Source organism: Nyctibius grandis, chromosome 7 (genome assembly GCF_013368605.1).
Source record: "Nyctibius grandis isolate bNycGra1 chromosome 7, bNycGra1.pri, whole genome shotgun sequence".
In the NCBI taxonomy this organism is placed as follows: Eukaryota; Metazoa; Chordata; class Aves; order Nyctibiiformes; family Nyctibiidae; genus Nyctibius; species Nyctibius grandis.
Genome location: NC_090664.1, coordinates 42,577,012 through 42,598,945, shown reverse-complemented (window position 1 = coordinate 42,598,945; position 21,934 = coordinate 42,577,012). Strand labels below are relative to the sequence as shown.

Sequence of the window (21,934 nt, the reverse complement as noted above, 5' to 3'; positions counted from 1 at the left end):
TCCGTTTCTGTTACCAGATATTTTAACTAAGAGGTATTTTAAGCAATTTACTGAAGTCAGAGGGTGGATACATTGCCACCTTTGGTGGCAATACCAACCTTTGTTATTCAGCCTTCCCAAGAATGACTCCAACTTGTCAAGCTTCATATCTGATTCCAATTGCATATCAGGTCTGGCTTCAATTTCTAAGCAAACCAGAAAGTAAAATTGGTTAATTGACAGGGAGTAAAAAAGCCTGAATGTATTTCAGCCATTTTTATTCCTTACCTTCCAAGGGCTTTGTAACTGGAGTGGTAGACTTCTGCCGGTTACTGAAAGGGGATGCTACTGGTGTTAGCGCACTTGGAGAAGCCAGGCCTGCATCAGAACACAGAACATAGGAAATGCAGTCCTGGGTCAGCCCACGTTTCCAACAATGATGACAGGGGAAGCTATTTAGGGAAAGTAGATGACCCTGGACACTTCTTACAGTCCCTCATACTTCCCCAGCCTCCACAACTGTTGTATTAGGGATGGCAGAGTGTACTGCCCTGCCTAGTCCTTGAGTCAACAGCAGCCTCAGAAACTGTCCCATTCACAAGAACAAAGCTTTGTTTCCAAGTGTCTGTAAGCAAGATAACACAAGATACATGCTTTCTCTTGAATGCAGTCATTTTGCTTGTTTTCAAGGTAGCAGCAGTTCCTTTGGTCAACATTTTGGACTCCCGTTCTACCACAAGCCACATTTTAAAAACATGCAACTGTTCTGAACAAAAAGATATGGTTAGCGGGAAACTACCAAGATCTTGCTTGGCATCTTCACAACCACCACCCCCTCACCCCACTTTTTTAATTTAAACCCATCTCTATTAATATACATAGAAGGATGCATCTGATCTGTGAACGCTGTCCCTGGATTAAGCAAGAATTCTTAGGCCCTGCTGCGTTTTTAAGAACCTGTGGAAATGGAAGTAGAAATGGAAGTCAGAGTCCCCACCACATCAAGCACTGCTTCCTCCTTTTGTTGTACTCTCCTCCCTCCTTTTCAGTAACTATCACAAAGCAATTCATCCTGGACCCAGGCGATAAAATAAGATTATTTTTGTTTAGTTCTTTTCATGTGAATCTATATTGCTCCAGAAAGAGAAATGGCACTCTATAGGTTTCGTGTTTTCTATTAGGTAGAAACATGTACTGAAACCAAGAAATGCATCAATTACTTCTTGTTTCCTAGACTTTCAGTAAATGGGGAAACTGACATTTAAACTTTCCTCTAGTATCTATTTTCCACTTAGCCATAGCTTACTAATTACTGAGCCACATAAATTTAAGCCTTTAGTTATTCTGATCAGATTAAACCGATATTGTGTTGGGAGAATATAAACAAACCACATTTCCACTATCTTTGCTGCAACTCCTAGCAAGTCATAATTGTCAAACACCAAGACAGATTTAGAATATAATCGAGTAGCTTTTCCACAAACAATTTTTTCCCTGTTACCTAAAAGACTCAAAATTCCAGCAGGTTTTAAGTCAACCGGTAAAGCCTTCAACAAGACTGATTTGAGAGGACACAGCTCTTAAGCAGCTCTCCCAGGACTTAATCCACAAGACCACATTGAGAACCACTTCAGATGTTAGTAAAGGATCACCTTCCAATTAGGACCAAAAAATTTTCAGCCATAGGAAGCAATTAAAATACAGAATCTGTGCACATGTATACAACAAGGATTTAATTTTGCATTTCTTTCTCATCATCTCTTAAATTAAAAACTCATCATGGTAATTTATTCTTTTAGGCAACCAAAATAGCACACATCTGAATCAAATCCCACTTGGGCTACCTTTATTGATGCCACTGTCACTGGATTACCTTGCTTCTCCAAAAGAATGATTGCAGCACCTAAAGAGAACCTTTCAAGGTATTTTTGTTCTCCCATTGCAAAGAGCAAATACTATCACCTTCTATTCCTTTCCGAAGACCAATGTATTTGGCGAAAATAAAAATGCCAAAAAGCAGTCTGTGGACAACCAAACACTTTTTCTTGGGGACCCTCAAAAATAGGTTAGTCTTTAAACACTGACCACTAGCTTTTCTAGCAGCAAAACAATGTAAGCAGCAGCTAAAATACATTACTAATAGATGTAATTCCTAATACGATGTATCTGTTTATCTGCCAACAGAACGTGGCTTGGAATACAGATGGAGTTACTCCCTGTTGCAATACTGCCCTCACCCCACAATGATTTTTTTTTTTGGTGGTTGCCATTTAACTCAAGGATCATTGTTGTTGTGTTTAATAACCAAGTTCTTGTAACAAAACAAGATCTAGTATTCGTTAACCACAAGAGATCAGTTTAGGTGCCTTCTTCCCAAAGCTATCATCGTCCTAGGTGCACTGCATGAACAGCTATATTTTTACCATGTATAGCCTTCAGACTCCTGTCCACTTCAGAAAAATAACTGTGTCTGGAAACAGTGACTGAATTAAGAGATCCCAAAAAGGTCAACATCGCTCCCTTGTCATTTCCACTCCCTGGTTCTATGCAGAAATCTGTTCAGTGATTTCTTTGGCCAAACACAACACTTCAAGTTGTTGTCCAAAACAGCATCCATAAAAATAACACGTGTTTGCTAAATAGTCCCAGTGATCCTAGGAGTGGGAGAAATGCCAGTAATAGCAACAACTGGATTTCACAACTTTTCTCTAGACAGTGCACCTGGGTTTTCAAAGTAAGAATAAACAAGAAAGAATAATCCAACTGTGCCTTCTGGGTTGTATTAGAAGGAAAAACAACACATATGACTGTTCAAGTGATATACTACCACCAGTCAGGCAGAACCCAGTAATAACTGGATGGTAATGCAACAGTGCAGAACAAAACAGATCAATACCAATGGCCACAAGAAGCTGGAGTAAACAGCCTCATGACATGATATTCAGCTAAAGATAAACAGTCCTCCTCTTGCTAAACATGGATGCTGTTACTGCATAGCTTTAGCTTGGCTTTATTTTGACTAGACAGATAAGCAGTGGCTTATTTATATTAGGATCATTTCATCACTGACCTTTTTTTACCATTCGGCCAGCTACGGTGAACTGCGTGGAGTCATTGGCTGCTCCTTTACCCTTGGACTTCCAGGCTTCTTCTCGAGCTGTAATCAGGTGCTTCCTTTCTTCAATGGTCATCTGACTCTCCTGGTTATCTGCCATTCTCTGCTTTTTTTTGGGGAAAAGACAGAGAGATGTTTAAAATATAGATAAACTGACCAGGATACAGCAAAGGACTGGCTGAATATTTGAACTGCTAGCTGTAGAGGGAAGAGAACAGGAGAACAAGCTACTAAAGGAAAGTCACAGACACAGCTTAGTGACCCTGAACCTGAAAAGCTTCGTTGTCTTGCTGCCCCATTACACTGTGAAGATAAGGTTTTGGTCTATGCTCTTCTTGACCTTTTCTTGAAACTATCAGCCAAGGCAAATGGCATCCCTCTAAGCAAAGCAAACCATTTACTCTGCATATGATATAATTTTCCAGACCTTGTTCTTTTGAAGCGTTACTTGCTACACTAGTGAGATCACTAAACTGACTTTCAGCAGATGTTTTCAAGTGTGCAAATCTGCAGGTGGCACAGGGAATAACAACGAAGAAGTGTAACTTCAGTTTGTGATTTCTGAATCACCCTCTTACAGTAAGTCAATTCTCCAGGCAGGATTAGCAGACTTATCTCTCCAGAGGTTGCTCACTTTAGTTCCTATGTCAGCTTGCTCTACTGAATATTTTTCGAATGACTGTGATCATCTCCCTTTTTTTTTTTTTTTTTTTTTTTTTTTGGTCACCCTCAGCTTTCCTCACTTGCTTTAGAGGGTAGCAGCCAACATCTTGAGTGATTAGAGCAGCTAGGAGCATTAATGTATCTTAGTGCCCTCCTAACACAAACGATTGATGACAGTACATTAAATAGGAAAGAAACTGAATTTACATACTCTGCTGTAGCTAGGTCAGGCCAAAGAAATATTGCTTCAATGCTCTTACCTTAAAAAAGTAGCAACATTTCAGGGATTATAAAAGTATTTTTAGTGCATGGGACTGTCAGCTCTAGAATTACTTCCAAGTTGTGTGCCATTTGGCATTTTTCTTCACAACCTAGCTGCTAGAATTGAAAAAACACATGAAAATCTAAAGCTTTATCACAGCTCTAGCTCATACAACCATAGATGGGAAATGAAAAAGGACCTAAAAGCTTGTGAACATAAGTAAATGTTCTTCTCCTTTTCAAGATACAAGGAATGATATAAACCCAGATATTCTTATTTATTTCTTTGTTTAAAATCAAACAGACCAAATAAGTCGCTTTATATAAAAAACTCTTGTGACTGCAGAGGACACACCGAAATAGAGATTTCATAGCTTTCAGCATTTACCAGGAATAGTATCCATCAGCCAGAATAGTAAAGACAAGCCAAGAAGTGGCTTGTACATGAAAGTGTAGGACATGAGAGCCCTCCACTCCTTCCTCTGGTTCTGTGTACCTCTGCAGCCTTCTGCAGTAACGCTTGTTCTCAATTTATTAGGAAAGATAGCTGGGCAGCCAGACACTATGACTGCAAGTCATGATAATCAAGTTAAAAACCTCTGATTCTTCCCTAGAACTCTGAAACATTCAATAGAAATAACATGATGCAAGTCTATTCAATATTGCTTCCTCTTCTGTAAAAGCATCTGAATGTTTTAAATAAAAACACGGGAAGTAATCTCTGTTCACTTCCCTCAATCTCAACCCATTTCAATGTCCGAAGCACAGGCACCTCTGGGATGAACAGCTGGTAGAAAAAAAACACAGCAAGATACTAAAGGAGATCTTGGCAGAAAATTAATATACACCTAGTGAAACCTCAAGTGAAATTTCATACATAAAACAAATACTTTTAACCTAGCAAAGATGCTGACTTTGATTACAATATCAGGGGAAGTGAGGCAGAGGCAGGAAGAAGTAAAGTCATATGGATTCTTTCACATGTATTATTTATATTTTTTTTTAAGTGACAGGGGGCTTAACTTTGAATTTTATCTCCAGCAAATACATGAAGCCCTAGAGTCTGCAGAGCTACTGGAAATTGTGTATGTGTTAATCACTACATACGTAAATTGTAAGAAAGATTGTGAGTAATTGTGGAGCCTTGTCAAAGGATGAAAGAGAGTAAGTAGCTGTCTAACAGTAGAAACAAACTTTTTTTTTTGGAATGGAAGATTTCAAGCTGGTCTGTTGGGCAAAATATCCTTGGAGTTCCTAAAAAAAGATATAAATCAGACTGGATGTGTATGTTACAAAACTCAGTGCAATTCCATATTAGTTCTCTTCCTAATGCATGAAGACTCCCACCTGCCTCTATTAATAAATAAATTAACTGAAAAAAAGATAAGCTGAATAGACACCAAGCAATCCCTAACCCATTTAATTTGCTATAACAGTCCTGGTGAAAAACAAAAGTATATGTGATGCTTAAAAGAAAGAATAATTTTGTATAGCTGGAAAACTAACATGAGCCAACACAATTGTCAAAAGAAATTGACACTCCCTGGTAACTGGGAGTAGTTTAGAAAGCTTTCACAATTGCCAAATGACAGCATTTATGGAGGAATGTGTTGGTCAAAGCACATTCTGGTTGGGAGAAAATATGTCGAGAAAGGTAAAACTTGACAAGCTTTTAAGTGCAAATTTATTTCCAAGTGAAAAAAAAGATATGAAAGAAGAATAAATCTCAAATTTTTAACTGTGACATTTTGATAAGGGGAGCAAAAGATCCCAATAAAAAGCCAAAACAAGAATTATTTTCGTGTATTAGGAACAAATAAAAGCTTAGAAAGACAACAGCTCCAATGCTGTTTTACCGTTAAACAAAAAAGGCTGTTACCTTCAATGAAATATCCTAATTTGTCATGAAAAATACATCCATGTGTTCACTGATATCTCTTGTTTCAGACAAATGATAAATTCTTAAAAATGAAGTGAAACAGAAAAATTATCAGAAGAATTGGCATCCCACAATATGAAATAACTGGAATAGGAGATGCCCCAAACACAAGCAGTGATTTAAAAAAAAAAAAAGCCTTTGAAAATGGGAAAACATATAGGACTGATAAAAGCTCAGATGGGGACAATATTTAGAAGCAGGAATAAAGCATATAGGTACAGGTCACACAAGCTGTGTGTTGTTCAAGATGCTCTTGGGAAGACTCCTGTAAGACAATCAATAAAGAATCAAAGCACAGAAGTGTAATTAATGCCATTCCACATGGCATTATGGAAAACAGGTTTAATCAAAATGATAAGTTTGATGAGATCAAGTATAATTAAATATGTTAACACAGTTATCTCTGATTTCTTTTAATATATTTGACTTAATCACAGATGACATTCTGAGTTTTTTTGAGCAATATAAAAATATCAGTGCGGCTTACAGGCTGCAAACTAGTTAACTGACTGAAAAGTCATTTCTAAACAGAAAGAGCCATGCAGTGATCTGATTCATCCCACCTTTGATCAAAATATTTCCATGCATGTGGAAAAAAGATACAGTTCTTTTGAGAAGACCCTCAGGATGGCACCAACATACAGAAGAGTGATGAAGGTAAAGAAGAAATAATCACATAGATGGGTAAAAAAAGGTTATCAGAAAAATCTGGCAAACCAGGCTTTTAAGTGAAATGTTATTTGAAAAGGGAAACGAGCAAAACTCAGCCAATTAGCAAGTCAGAAAAAGATGAAAAAAATTCCCATGGAACAGTTGTACTGAATAGATAATCTGTACTGCAATAGCTCATCCATTTCCAGCCTCTACACTGCTATCTGGATGCTGACAATTTTGAAAGGTTTCAGGAAAGGGCTAAAATATTTTTTCAAGATTTGAAAAAAATCTACCTCAGATTAAATCACATGAGTACTTATTTTTACTAAAGAGAGGGTTAAGAGTTAGGCTTTACCCAGTGAGAATAATTACACGTGAAAAATTACTTAATATTGCAGTGAATTTTCTCTATGTTGACAGTTTAGAAGACTATTTTTCTAAAAGATCTGTTTTAAGTCTGAGAAGGAGTTACAGACTCGATGCAAGAACAGTTAGGAACAGGGATTACTTTTCTCCCACTGCTTGGCTAGGTTGGATGACGACATTGGTCTTTTCTACACTGCAGCACATTCACTGCTTCTGCAGTATCAGTTCATGCTAAGGAAGGGCCCACATCTAGGCAATGCTCCATTTTGAACCCTACAATTTTCATGTCCAAGCAGTGTCGCTTTTAGGTCACAAGAACACAACAGAGAGTGGTCTGTTGGCATGCTGGTTTGTTGTTTGGGGCTTTGTTTTGGTTATTAATGCAAGAAATAAGAGAATTCATGGTTCTCTATGTTGAGATCAAGACTGCCCCTACCTGGGGTGGTCCAAAACAAGAATGAATATTAAAAAAAAATGTATTTTTCCAAAGGGGGATCCATTTAAAACCAATGTTATAAATGATATAAAATACAAATTCAGAAGGTATCTATTTGCTTTTTTAATACAAGTAGCTTCTCTAGTTTAGGCTCCTAAGACAAAAAAGGCACAAGAAGAATCCAACAGCTGTACAAGTATGGAAAAATTTCTGCATTGTTTTCCTCTGCAACTTTATATGGGTCTTGTTGTAAGAAGAAAACTCAAATGCAAATGCACGGCTTCCTGTTGAAAAGTGGTTTGAGCAAAATAGAACACACTCAACTTGTGTTTGGTGCAAACAACAAAATAATTAATTGTGCCAGAAAAAAACCCAAACAAATCTGTATGCACCTTGACACTATGCTAGAAGGAAGCAGCTTTCTAAGAGGGCAGGATGTAGCTCACCATGGTCAATGGAAAGATGAACACTTTTTGGGTGTTCCCCTTTTAAGATAGATGGGATGAACAGGCCATTGAAGGACCTCCTCTCACTAGCAGAGGGATATTATGTTATTAAGTTAGACTGTATATTTGCCTTCTACATACATAGAACTGGTGAACTCTGTCACAACAAAATGAATAGGTTATCTGAAGTAACTAGTCATAAAGCTATATTAAATCCAGAGCTTACAGAGAAGAGGTAACACTAACACATTTCAGTTACTAGCCGCAAACTAAATTTTTAATTAAAAAAAAAAAAAATCAGAGTAAAAGATCACCCTCAAAACCAGCTACAAAAGTAAATGTGGAAATGGTAAACATCAGTAGTCAAAATTTTTATCATAGTTCCAGTAGCCTCTGCCAGAATCATTGTTCTCTGTTCTAGCAGCGAATATCTGTCCCTTGGATTCACTGCCATTACGCATGCTGGCCAGAATGCTCCTCACATGCAGCATACACTGTATTTCATGTGGGAATGAAGAACCCAATGGATTCCTTGTAGTACTACAACTACAGATCTGAGCAGGGAGGCAAGGGACGAGGAGGTGTAATAAAGCAGAATTAGATTTGCATAGATCTATTGAGACCTTCCAGTGAACTCTCCTTGTTTTTTCATGTTTTTCTTCAATTTGTTTCTTTACCCACTCCTGCCTTTGCTTTTTTTACCTCTGGTCATGTGAAACAGATACTGTTTGCTCAGATCAAGATTCTACTTCTGCTCAAAGACAACTTTGTTATGTAGCTCTAGCTGAATAAAGCTTATATTTCTCATCTATTACATCTTCATAAGTAAGTTCTTCAAATTGTTTAAGATGGAACTGCAGAGGTATAGACATGATTTTGAGGAACGCTTCACATGAAGCTTCTCTAACATTTACTGGAACAGCAGCAGAACTCTATTCCCAAGCAAACACAAAGTTAACTCTGTTGCCACAAGTTGCTTTGGGAAGGTGCATCTTAGATCTGAATGCAATTTTCTGTCTTACGCCTCTCTCCAATTATTATAGAGGAAGTTTGTACAGCATTTCACCTTCCATCTCCAAGGATGACGTTCATCAGAAATCAGAGAGTTTGATTCTTTCAAACTAGTACTACAGACCTTAAAGGAAGAAAGAGAGAGAGAAGCAGGAAGATGGGATAGTCAGAGAATAGAAACAGGACGTGCCAAGGCAAAAATCCTTTAGACAGGGACTAGGGAAAAGCACTATAGGAAAGTCACCTCTGCACAAAACCAGCTTGTTTTTTTACAGTCCATAAATTAGATTATCTTATGGCTTACATTGTATATGCGCATTACTTACAGAGAAGTCAGGGTACACAGCATTTTATTCTAAAATAAATGCTGTGCAGTTACATATTGCTCCTTTTATATACCCTTTTTAACAACTTGCAAGTTTTCAGTGTTATAATGAATGCAATAATGTCTCCTTCATTTACTTCCTCCACTGTATAGTCTAACAGATCCAGAATTTTTAGAAAAGCAGCCATAAGAGAAACACTAGCAGAATGTATATTGAAGAAGAGTACAAAACATAGTGGCATACTACTATGTTTCTTTAAAGTAGCATTTACTAAGCTGTTAATCAGTTAAGAGGATTATTAATTTCCTGTGTTAAAAAACCTGTCAAAATATGCTTACTTGAAATTGTTGAGCATTTAAATTGTGCAGACTTTTGCTCACCTGATTAATAGGTAGAAAAGGATGAAATTTATGGAGAGCGGGTGTAACAGGAGAGTAAGTAGAAGCATATACAGGTTCCTATGACAAGGACAGAAGCAAAGCAAAGAAATTAGAAAAGAACTGGACTATCAGAAATGGAGAAGGGGGGGAAATAACTCATCTTCCCCTCATTTCTTAATTTTAAGTAAATCTCAATCTTTTAATTTTCTATAAATGTTTTCCCTATTGGAAAGCCAGAGATCAAAAATGTCATAATACACCAGCATGTTTACCAAAGCCATTCCATGCAGGAATTAAACAAGTTAGTAACAATATCACTACAGCACAGCACAGAATGAAACAGCCCAACCAGAAGATACACTTTTCATATGCTGATAATTTTTATGCCTCTCTTTTCATGCACCGTTAAATTGATGAACCATGTCAACCACAATGTGAATAACTCTGCTGCAAGTTTAATCAGACCCTGCTAAATAACAAGCCATCTATTCTCTGGATGAAAGGAAAGAATGCTTACTGAAACCGGGATACTCAAAAGCCATCTGGAGGGAATTGCTAAGCCCAGAGCACTCAGCGAAGGCGAGTTCACTATTCTAACAAAGCCTACAAATAGCCCCTGCCTCAGAGCTGGGCTTACCCAAAGCTGATTAGATGTGGCTTTATCATCTGTAATTCTTCTTCCTTTCTATAGGTTAAAGCAAATGTGGAACATCGCACAGAATATGTGTAAATTCAGCCCCTTAGAGTGGCTCAAAATGAAGCCTAATCATTAGAGTTTTGGCTTTGACTAGAACTGGATACAAGCACTTGGTGGATGCCATATATGAAATTGACAAAACTACTACCACAGCAAGAGACTAATATTTTGCCTAAGGTAACTTTTTAAGAGCTTACCTCCTTTAAGATTTTTTTTTTTTTTTTTTTTTTTTTACACACTTCATCTCTGAATAATTCTGAATTGACTGTTCAGCCCTAGCCTTTAACACCAGTGCCGAGCTGCAACTTAAACTTGCTGTAAGAATTAAGTGCATTTCAAATGTCATTCACTGCTTTAATGTGGCTGCAAAGCAGCTGGTAATCACATTAATCAGGGACTCTGTTAAAAATGGCTGTCTATAAAATATGAATTTTCATTCCAGTAGATCTTGCTATTTTGATACTAAGGAAAGATTTTAAAGTTAGTTAACTTTTTTACCCATGAAAAAGCCCAACAAACTGTAAATCTTCCATCCAACCTAAGATGATGAATACAAATATACTAAATCCAAAATATTCTTCCCAAATAAAAGGGCTTTTTTTTCCAGTAAAACATTCCTCAGCGTACAGTTGTTCCCCTGATGTTAGAGCTATTCTTTGAATTGTCCAAGTATGTTTTACCATACATATAAATAATTTGAGAAGTCTCACAGCTTCCAACAAATTTTCCTCCTATGTGCAGCAATCATCAAAACAGATGCTGGACCTCCAAGTAAATCTCAACTTCCCCCCTCATCTGTATCTCCTTGAGTTAATTCCTTATTCCCCTTTTTCCCCCCATTTGAGGTTGCTCTGTCAGCTTTTCCATTAATTTTATGGTTTTTCTACAGCTTAGCCTACATATAAACGACTATAACACATTTGGAGAAATATCTCACCATGCAGACAACTGTGCAGAAGCATTTTTACTAGAAGCGATCAAACAGCACTATTTAATGTAACTATTTTATTAAGAGTATGAGTCTTTCAACTTTTGTTGTTTATAAGAAATCTAAATGTACTCTAATAACTTCTATTTTATACAGCTACGCTTCGATAATAAGATCTCCAGAACAAGTTAGATAACCTTTTAAAAGACACACACACACAAACACACAAGAAAACCTAAAAAGGTGTCTAACTTCATTAACAGGAGTGACATACTGCAACTAAAAACTTCAGGCATTATTTTGAACCAGCAGGGCATGACAGAAGTTTACCCACCCTTGCTGTCGATGCATGACTGCTGTGTGTGGAAATTGTATTTTAACTAGCTCAAAACACAGTAATCAATACAATTCCTGCATTTTTATTGCAATCCAGCAGCAGAAAACACTAAGATTCTTATGTACATTGTAGTCTGAAAGCTCTTCTACAAACAGACTTCAGTGGCACACTGCTTCATGGTCCTCAAAGGATAATAGCCATCACATTGATTAATCATCAGTAATAGTATTTCCAGATTTAAGGGCAGCTGACATGGTGTGTTGTAAGCAGTGTGGTCAAATTAGTGAAGTTTTACATTATTTATCATGTATTACATAATGAATCAGTATCACAAATACCAATACAGTTCAGGGAGTTGTGGATCTAATAAGACTAACATTTTTTTCTTATCATCCAAGATTTCACTCATTGGCAGACATGCAAATCCTTTGATTTAGGCTCTAAATAGCCAAGAGCTAACATGAACCAAGAGAGTGGATGACCCTGGGTCACAGAAACTCCCACTGCTAGCATTGTCACTTCAAAGCTTGGACCCTTCAAGCACTTCAAGCTCCCTTAATTGCTTTAAAAGCCTGGCTTGTGTTATGCTGAGTGAAGTTGCTGCACATGGTAACACAGCAGGGAGGATATGGGTGCTGGGGAGTGAGAAGAGAGAACAAAGGTTTTGTCTCTGCCTAAATCTTGGCAGCTGCTTAAAGCTTTTTCTCAACCCCATTGTCTTTAGCTGGAGTACATTTGTTATCTGATCTCAACAGTTGTCATTTCGGAGACTAGCCTGTTAAAAATGTGACCGCAATTTTGCTTTCCTCTCTGAAACTATTTTTGCTTTAGGACATCTTTCAAACGAGCAACTGGATTTTTGAGCAAGTCCACAGGACAAAACCAAAACAAAACCCATAAACCAAACTGCAAAAAAATCAGCTTTCTTGGTTTTTTTTTTGTCCAGTTAACACACAACCATTGACAAGTCACGTGTACAGGCACAGATTTATCCTCAATAATGACAGACTATGTAACAACTCCTTACTTGTAAGATACTGATGGAACAGGAGACTTTTTGTTATTGTTTGCCTACACTATTTAACAGAAGCAGCATTTTCACAACTAAATAATTGGATCCAAAGATTACTGTCCCCACTAGTAAAATTTATAACACAAATTTTATTTTCACTTGTCCTCTGTGAAAATACTCCTTCAAAAATTAAAGGCTTTTGAAACAGCCTATTTCATCTGGCACTGTCATTTTCAAAATACTAGACTCAGAAGGGAAGCAAGTCTACATTAGTCCTGTAGTTTGAACCAGCAGCCCATTTTGAAGCAAATCTCCCAGTCATCCTCACTTTCTGTGCTTTGGTTCACATTGCAGAACGCACAGACTTTTGGATGAAACTAAGCCCTGAAGCGCACACGGGGATTCCCATGTAACACCATGGCTGCTAACAGCAGTCAGGCCACAGGAACAGACTAAATTTAGCCTGAAGCAAAACTTCACTGAAGCAAAGCAAGCAAGTATGGCATAGATAGCAGGTCCTCATAAGCAATCATTCTGCTTTACAGATCCACTCCTGCTGGGCAACATAACTTACTCATGTATAGACATAGCCAGAGTGTGAACAATGTGGACTTCCCTTTCCTCTACACCTTTCTACACACCTTCCACTCTATTCACTAACACCGACAAGACAGATAAAATCCTTGTCCAGGTGGTTTTGGCTATCCACAAACACCGAAGATCATGCAAGATAACCGAAAGCCAAATGGCTCATGAATGCTCTGGTACCTGCATTCCCTCAGTGTTTCTAGGATCCAAAATTACTGCTCAAAAAAAAGTATATGCACAGAGACAACACAGCTTTAGGAATCTGAAGTTTTTACAAGCTCACCCATACTAAAGAACACACCTGAACTTAAAAGTCTTAAGCCGATTTCATTGAGGGGAAAAAGGCTTAAATCATTATACCTGTAAACATTCCAGAAGCCTTAAAGGCCCACTTAGTGGTTCATAATCTGCTGATGTAAATACACTGTAACCAATATTATATGTCCCAAGATAGTGAAGACATTCTTGTTTAAAGAGCTCTCATGTTGGTAGAATTGTTTTTCAAACAAGCCTGACAACAAGAGGAATAGCAGGAGCTAGTAGCTAATATTAGGCATGCCTGTCTAGTTGGATGAATCTTCAAAAAGCTAAAGCATTTCAAACAAGATGTTTTTTCCAAGCAAGGATAGAGTTACCTTCTTCAACAGCTGCTCAACTTCTTGCATCTGCACGCCACGATCAGTGACAGACACTTTTGCATACTCCTGCTTTTTGCCAAGCCTGCTCTTCCAATCTTCTTCACCACTCTTCTTCAGCAATGCCAATCTAGAAGAAAAACCATGCCAACAGTAGCTTTAAACACTGCACTTCCTATTATCCTCAAAAGCTACCCTTATTGTTTCACTAATCCTGCATTCAAGAGAATTTGAAATTAAGTTTTCTAACATTAACTATAGTGATTTGCATTTCATACATATATACAAAGCTCACAAATGAACACTAAGCCTTTACTGAACATGTTGAAGGGAATCATCTGTCAAAACACAGACATCTAGATCTGAGACAGGCACCCCAGTTAATTTGTATAGTCAGTGGAAACTGCCTATAGTGTCAAAGGAGACCAAGGTACAATGCAGATCATCCTAAAGTAGACGTATAAATAGGTTAGATTAATCACTGCTTTTTTCCCCTCTCTTCTGTCGATAAGGCACAGAGAGTGACTAGCTCAGCTATGAATGCTTATGCTGTAGATGTCCAAAGTTAGTAAAATGAATCCTATCTTTGGTCTTTATTGTACTCATTAAAAAAAAAAAACATTTTCTTTAAAACCCATGAAGAGAGGTCTGTTCAGCAGGCACCCACCAATTCGGTCTCATCATGCACATCAAATGACAACTCGGCAGTTACTGCTTTCACTACAACTCCAGTGACTGAGGTTACTATCAGACTCCTAGGGATCACTTAGTATCTCCTTGCTTAGCTCATTGCTGTAACACAAATCAGTAGTACCAATGCACTAGTAACTTGGTGCTAACTATACTACAGCTGTGAAATCTATCTGCAAGACTCAACTTGTTTAAAGGATGTCTTATATTTAAAATATGGATTACCATTAATCTCAGGTAAGTAGGATCTTTAAAAATTGCTATTTCCTAATCCTGAGCAAAATTCTGAATACAGCACAAAGGGACACAGACTGACTCTGGTGGGGACAGCATGTAGATTTATTTTGCTAGAATTAGAACCTATTTGTCCACACAAACTCTGAAGTGATTATTTTTGGGGGAAGGGGAAGTCAGTTTTAGGAATATGAAGTCTATGCAGGCATGATCGCCATCTTACCTTCCTCAGAAATTAATATTTGTATGAATTTTCTAGCTTTCAGAAATCATTCCTAGTAATCCCTAAAATGTATATCTGCAATACTTGTGCAAACAGTTGCATTGGTCCACTAAATAATTTTTATTGTAGTTGAATTAAGTTTTACTACATAACTTTCTTTAATCGGAGGCATTTCAGTTAGGATTATACAAAACTCTTAACCCTATTAATACTTCAACAGGTTCAGTAGTTAAAGTGTTGGCAACCTATTTTGACCACAAGATATGGAGAGTCCTTTTTAGAGATGTGATTACTGTTACCCATACAGTAAGTCTTGTCCTGAAACTCTGAGGAGAAGGAAGGGGTAGGACTGAACAGATCTAGTCAGAAGCCAAGTTTCAGGCAGCTGCTTCCTGCAAAAATCCAGAGGGTGCAACCATGCTACTGACCCATTCAAGGATGACTAATTGATCCTAAAGTAGTCATCTGAGGAAAAACTGAGAATGCAGAAAACATTAAATCCACAGAATACAATGGCAGTAGGAATGTTAGTATTCAAGAAAGCAGTTATTTCCTCTCTTCCTGCCCAGGCAGGCAGCACTAGCAGGCTTCACATTGCCTGGTTGCTTCATACCCCACAGCACAGGATGAGTAGGGGTGAGAAGGACTCACAAATAAGGAGTTGAGGCCATGGTCATTGTTTCCAGAACATATACAAGATTTCACTGCCCAGAACTAATCTTCTGGAGTGCATCCATGCATGTGTGAAACTGTGGACGAGACCAAGATGGGACTGAATTGCCAACCACGCAGTTGAATTATCTTCAGTAGTTATGTTCTTTCAGGTCAGCTTTGCTTAGAAATGATCTGTGATAACTGAAGCTGGAAGGCAATTTGGTCAGCTTTGGCCTCAGATGGGTTTGTTTTTTAAAATGTCTATAGCTGCTCAGCATAGCAGGCAGAAAAAAAATTCTTTACTTTTTTTTTTTTAACCTGACATTACTGCAGGGTATTTGCCCTTGACCTTTGCCCCAAACATCTTGGTTGATCAGGAAGCCAAAAATCTGTAATTCTAGGACTGCTTCTGTGTCTCTGGAGACTTTGTTTTCTCCTCTGTCATAAGGATGGATTCATACTAGCCCTCCACTCTTAACTTGTCTATATAATGAAACAACTCGTTCCTAGAGTGAGAACACATGTTCGTCTGTTTTGAGGAATGAAATCACCACTTAAAATAACATGTATGCCCTGTATGCCATTGAAAACTTCACTGCTGTGTAAAACCTAAAGCCATGCATTTGTTTTGAATGATGGAAACAGCAATAAACTCAGATTGCCCTGACTCAGCAACAATTGAAAGGCACCCTTTCGTATGGATAAAAATGCAAGAACTACTGAACTGGTTCACACAAGCAAGCCCACCAGCTCAGTAGCTTAACTCTAAGTATACACAGCAGCTGAGTCTTTGGCAAGTCTGCAAAAGTAGAGCAATTATTGGGTCTAACCCTTAAATTTGTTTACGGCCTGCTGCCTAGTAGTTCCATTGCATACCTCTAGTTTTCCACTTTTGATAAATAATTAATAGTCTTTCATTATTCACTTTTACAGTTCTATTCATACTGCTTTTGCTCCAAAAACTTTCTTTTCCAATCTGAAAAAAAATCAGTTTTACTCTTTTCTTGAAAGAAAAAAAGCTTTTTATATATCTGCCCATCTTTGACAGCTTGCTCTGCGCCCTTCTTTCACCTGCCACTGAAATAGAATATCTGCCATCAAGGTAGAACGATCGTCATCCCATAGGCGTCAGGATGGGTTCAAAGCAAAAGCTTTCGCAGCTGAAGGCAAAACATTGGATTAATACTGAAGGGAAATAGAAACAAGCTTTGAGCAATGGTTTTGCCTAAACAATGAGCGTTGCATGAAAGGCCTCGGCAAAGGTCCTGGCAAAAAATATCAAAAATGACACATCTTTTTTCCATGGCAATATTTTAGTATCTTAGCTGCTAGTGTTATCCTTGAGAGAGATTAAACTGGACACGGGCTTGGCTTTCATACGTACTCCAGTGGCTGCACTTGATCAGTTCTTTTCAGCTAAATCATAAAACCTGGAGGCCAATATGAGATAAGTAAATACAAAAAGGAAGTCGACTGTTAAAGAGTACCTAAATTCACCACTATGGTCACTAGTCTGCATAAGAAAGTCTTGATCTGGCATCCATACAACAAAAAAGGTTGAAAATTAAGTTTAGGCTGGCTCTTCCTGAGAAGGAATGAATGATGGTAAGAGGTCAACCAGAAATTAGAGTTATCTGTAGTTTTTTTAAACGGTGATTGTGGCATGCAGCTGACTTCTGAAGTGGAGCTGAAAGGGTCGCCTTCTAGCAACTTTGGTCTCCATAAATGCACAAAGACAGGTAGTTACACACAACTGATGCTCCATTCAAAGTCCTCCAAGACATTCCTCTTCCTGAATGCAAGACAAAGGTTTCCATCACTCATATATAATACATCAATGGATTGACCCTGGCTGCCTAAAACAAAACACAGGCAAACTCCTCCAAGATATGAGCCTTTGCTCCCTCTCACCTCCAAGCTGCATGTTTGCAGAAGAAGAGAGGATAGACGTGTCTTTTCTTCCTTGAAAAATCATGATTTTCATTCTTCCATATAATATAGGTAATTCTGAAAATGGCAGTTATGCACTCACTCCACAAGAATAATATTAGTTCAGTAAAGTAAGTCTTTGTGGAAAATCACTTTCATCCAGACCAGCATGCATGCATCCTGCCCAAATAACCTTACATCTGTGGAAAAGCTGTTCTTCCATAAGGTGAAAGAATGTCTGACACAGCCAGAAAAATCCACTGGATGGGAAGATGAAGTTAGTGAATGTAAAAGAAAAAAAAAAAAACAAAGTGTAATTGTTAATCTTTAGCAGAAATGTTTTTAGGTTTATGAATACTTGGCATCAGCTATAGCCAAGCAAAAGAAAATGACTGGTTGTAGTTTTTTAATTCTGGGCCAGGAAGTAGACTACTGTGGTATTTTGGAAGGCTAAAACATTTTGATACCAGCTCTGCCATTTACAGATGTTTGTGGAATTGGAATATACAAATTCCTGACAAGACAGCAGGTATTTTCTTTTGTCAGCTTTGGGACTGACTAGACAGTCTTGGAGGCCTAATGAAAGCGATTCCAGATTGTGAGTGTGACTGAGTCTTTAACATCCGTTCCTCAAGAGATTGACTCAACTGAAGCATTAAATTGAGGACTGAAACAGCTGCTAATACTTGGATCTTCCCCTCTCTCCAACCTCTTTTTCTCCACCAGGAACAGGGAAGGCAGATCATTTACCACCTATAAACCAGAAGTATCTGGTCTTAAACCTTATCTACAGTTGGCATATTTACAGAAGGGGGACAAAGGGATGAAGATTGCTTTGAACAAAAAAACAGTAAACTGAAAAAGGTGAGTACATCTTTCAGAAGGGGGATTAAGACTGCACAGCTGTTGTAGCTGCCCCTGTGCCCCCTCTTTATGTTAAAGGGATAAGAGGGAGTGGGGATGCTCTAAAAATGAGGATGATAGTGTAGCCAGCCGGTCTAGGGAAGTGATCGTCCCTCTCTACTCGGCACTGGTGAGGCCGCATCTTGAGTACTGTGTTCAGTTCTGGGCCCTGCACTTCAAGAAAGATGTTGAGGTGTTGGAGTGAGTCCAGAGGAGGGCGACCAAGCTGGTGAAGGGTCTGGAGGGTCTGACCTACGAGGAACGGCTGAGGGAGCTGGGGTTGTTTAGCCTGGAGAAGAGGAGGCTCCGAGGTGACCTTATCGCAGTCTACACCTACCTGAAGGGAGGTTGTAGTGAAGTGGGAGTTGGCCGCTTCTCCCGGGCAACTAGCGATAGGACAAGAGGGCACAGCCTCAAGCTTCGCCAGGGGAGGTTCAGGTTGGACATCAGGAAGAATTTCTTTACAGAAAGGGTTATTAGACATTGGAATGGGCTGCCCAGGGAGGTGGTGGAGTCACCATCTCTGGATGTGTTTAAGAAAAGACTGGACATGGCACTTAGTGCCATGGTCTAGTTGACAGGGTGGTGTAGGGGGAGCGGTTGGACTCGATGATCCCTGAGGTCTCGTCCAACCTGGTTGATTCTGTGATTCTGTGACTCTATGACTCACATATCTCCTAGAAATACATGAATTTAAGAAGCACACTTTGGAATTACGTTTAAAAAAAATAAATGGTTAGGAGTTCCTAATATCACACTCACCTCAGCACTTGAGGGAATACTTTTACACAATGAAAGTTTAATCAAGCAGCTATTTTTATTTATTGGTTCTGCTTCCACTGCAGAAAAACTGAAGTAAACATAGGCCTATTTGTCAACCTGAAGCACATAATCGTAATTTTACTCACTGGACTGCTACCAGATCCTTTTACAGTTTGGGCTTGAGGTTATACTCTCAAAGTTTTAACTAAATTAGAATGACTTTTACAAGTACTACAGCAGCTATTGGAGCTCCAGCTATAAACTCCTACTGTCTGCACAAGCGCAGAAGACGTAACATTTTGTTTCACATCAGAATGATCTTGGGTTGGAAAAAATATTTCTAATACTCCCACAAACCTGTCCAACTTATTACCCTTTTAAACCCCTATGATAAGTTCTCAGAAATTAAAATGGCAACCATGTATTCCTGAAGTAAAGATGGAAGCATCACAGAGTCTATCCCTGACTCCCTGTACCCAGCTTATTTAAAAGAGACTACTCCCATAGACCAACAAAAAACGGGCTATTTAAAAAAAAAAAAAAAAAAATCACATTATACCTGTGTAATTGAAAGCAGAACCTGAGGAAGTATATTCATAGAATCATAGAATTGTTTTGGTTGGAAAGGACCTTTAAGATCATCAAGTCCAACCGTTAACCTAGCATTGCCAAGTCCACCCCTAAACCATGTCCCTAAGCACCACATCTATACATCTTTTCAATACCTCCAGGGATGGTAACTCAACCAATTCCCTGGGCAGCCTGTTCCAATGCTTGATAAAGCTTTTGGTGAAGAAATTTTTCCTGATATCCAATCTAAACCTCCCCTGGCACAACTTGAGACCATTTCCAGTACAAATGTAACCAAAACATGTATTTTTACAACTTTCATTTTCTGAATTACTTATTGATTATTCAGGTGGCTCTTTCAAATCAGATTATCACGTTCTCTTGAACAGTAATTCTCATTCACCACCATCTGCTTTATAAGCATGTCAGGCAGATCAGCTGCATGTTTCTGCTGTTAGTGTTTGACATCTAATAAAGCCTAATAATCACTGCTTAGCTTTTTCAGAAACAGGTTTAAAGCTTCTTTTCATACCACCAGTCTAATAACTATTTACAGAGATCATTTTTTAAAAAAAGTGAAATTTAAGTACCTTTCCTTAATTGACATGGTTTTGCTGGAATTATCAAGGACATCCTCAGTTGTTTGTGCTTTGTTCTCTCCAACGGAAAACATCTCACAGGAATTCTTATAAAATTTGCCTTCCAATTGTTCGGAGAGCTCCTGCAGTCTACAGGATGCTGCAGTTGCAGTTTGTGAAACTGTCCTCATTGCTGATGTGCTGGTGAGTTCAGAAGTAGGCTCAGCATGGTCTGCCCATTCAAAAGAGAAGTCCTAAATTAGACTTAGTAATGTAAAATATGTTTGAGAATAGCACTAACACTGAAGCAGCAAATCTGTTTTTTAACATTCAAATCACGTGCTACTCTAACAGAGAAAAAATCTCTGGCTGAGCTAGAGTACAAATATTAATCGTGCAATACTATCTGCTGCATAGATTGGCCATTTGTGACTGAAATTCACATGAAGCCACAGAATATCATGTTCAGTACACAATTCTAAACTTCATATGGATGAGGCACAAACTGCTGCTCCTGTCATCACACCAACAGGAAAACAAATGGACAGATGAAAGTGAGAGGGGAACAAAGAGCAGGGGAAGAGAAGCAGACAAAATTTAAGAAATTAACTTATTGGTAAAGCAGTTTAATGCATAAGTAGCATACTAGGAGGACATTTAATAGCTTAAAAAAGGTATTATTTTCTAGGAGGGTGTTGGGGACTTTTTTGGTTTTGTTTTTTTCAAGCAGCAATTAAACCACAGGAAAAACTGCCCTGATGAAATAAATGCACCGTTACAGTTATCCTTAAGGAAATATAAGTGATCTTCATTTTTCTTTTTGAAATTTTACAAGCACAACACCCCTCTGACACACAACTGCTCCTGTTTTATCCCAGCCAGAGTCTCCCCTGCAGTCACCGAAAGTTAATTGAATAGAATAGACACTTGCTTTTGAGGAATACAGGCAGAACTACACCCTCCTCCCTATGCCTGTTTGAAGACCATTAAATTCAGAATAAACTAACTTCACAGGATGAAGACAAAAATGCTTTTAGCACTACAGGGTACTGTGGTCCTGTACCCCATCATAATAAAACAGAAAACTAATATAACATCCTTCTAAATTCAACAGAATAGAAGCCTCTATGCAATGACCAAACTGACTGATTATTTCCAAAGCACTTAATTTAAAGATGGGTGAGTTTACTTATTAAGTTCGAATTATGCTGTGCATATAAGAAATGTAATTGCTCTGAGAATTACTTGGTTTATATTTCATCACCACATTGAAAAGAATAGTTTTGCAAAATAAGTTATCTGAAAATCATCCACTGCTAGCTATACATGTACAGAGGTAGTTAATACATAACTATATATGCACAAGAACGCAACAAATAAGAGCAGACACTTGACCCAGAGCTGCAAGTATAGTGTGTTCAGCACTTTGGAGGGCAGGGGAAAGGGCAACAGAGGAAAGGATAAATCTTAGCTTCAGCATATAATACCACTTCTTTCGAAGTAAGAAAATACGAATAAAATTGAGCCATCTTTAAAGGCTGAAGGTTTGAAAGAATAACAAAGAGAAAATTGCATTTGTAAAACTTCAGATTTCACAGGTACTTCTCTACCTTTAAGC

The 21,934-nt window shown here is 38.2% G+C and overlaps 1 protein-coding gene across 21 annotated transcripts in view; it reads right to left on the bottom strand.

Moving 5' to 3' along the window:
- SVIL (supervillin) overlaps positions 1–21,934 on the bottom strand; it is a 107,695-nt gene that overhangs the window by 19,209 nt on the left and 66,552 nt on the right. For 14 of the 21 annotated variants that reach the window (XM_068405285.1, XM_068405293.1, XM_068405288.1 and 11 more), the window contains 7 exons: positions 20,329–20,548; positions 13,774–13,903; positions 9,577–9,654; positions 8,926–8,994; positions 3,050–3,200; positions 268–357; positions 99–185 (listed from right to left, as the gene is read on the bottom strand). In XM_068405285.1, coding sequence (XP_068261386.1) covers positions 99–185; positions 268–357; positions 3,050–3,200; positions 8,926–8,994; positions 9,577–9,654; positions 13,774–13,903; positions 20,329–20,548 — 825 coding nt within the window. The remainder of the gene's footprint in view (positions 1–98; positions 186–267; positions 358–3,049; positions 3,201–8,925; positions 8,995–9,576; positions 9,655–13,773; positions 13,904–20,328; positions 20,549–21,934) is intronic. The other 7 variants (XM_068405296.1, XM_068405304.1, XM_068405307.1 and 4 more) reach the window with 5 other exon arrangements.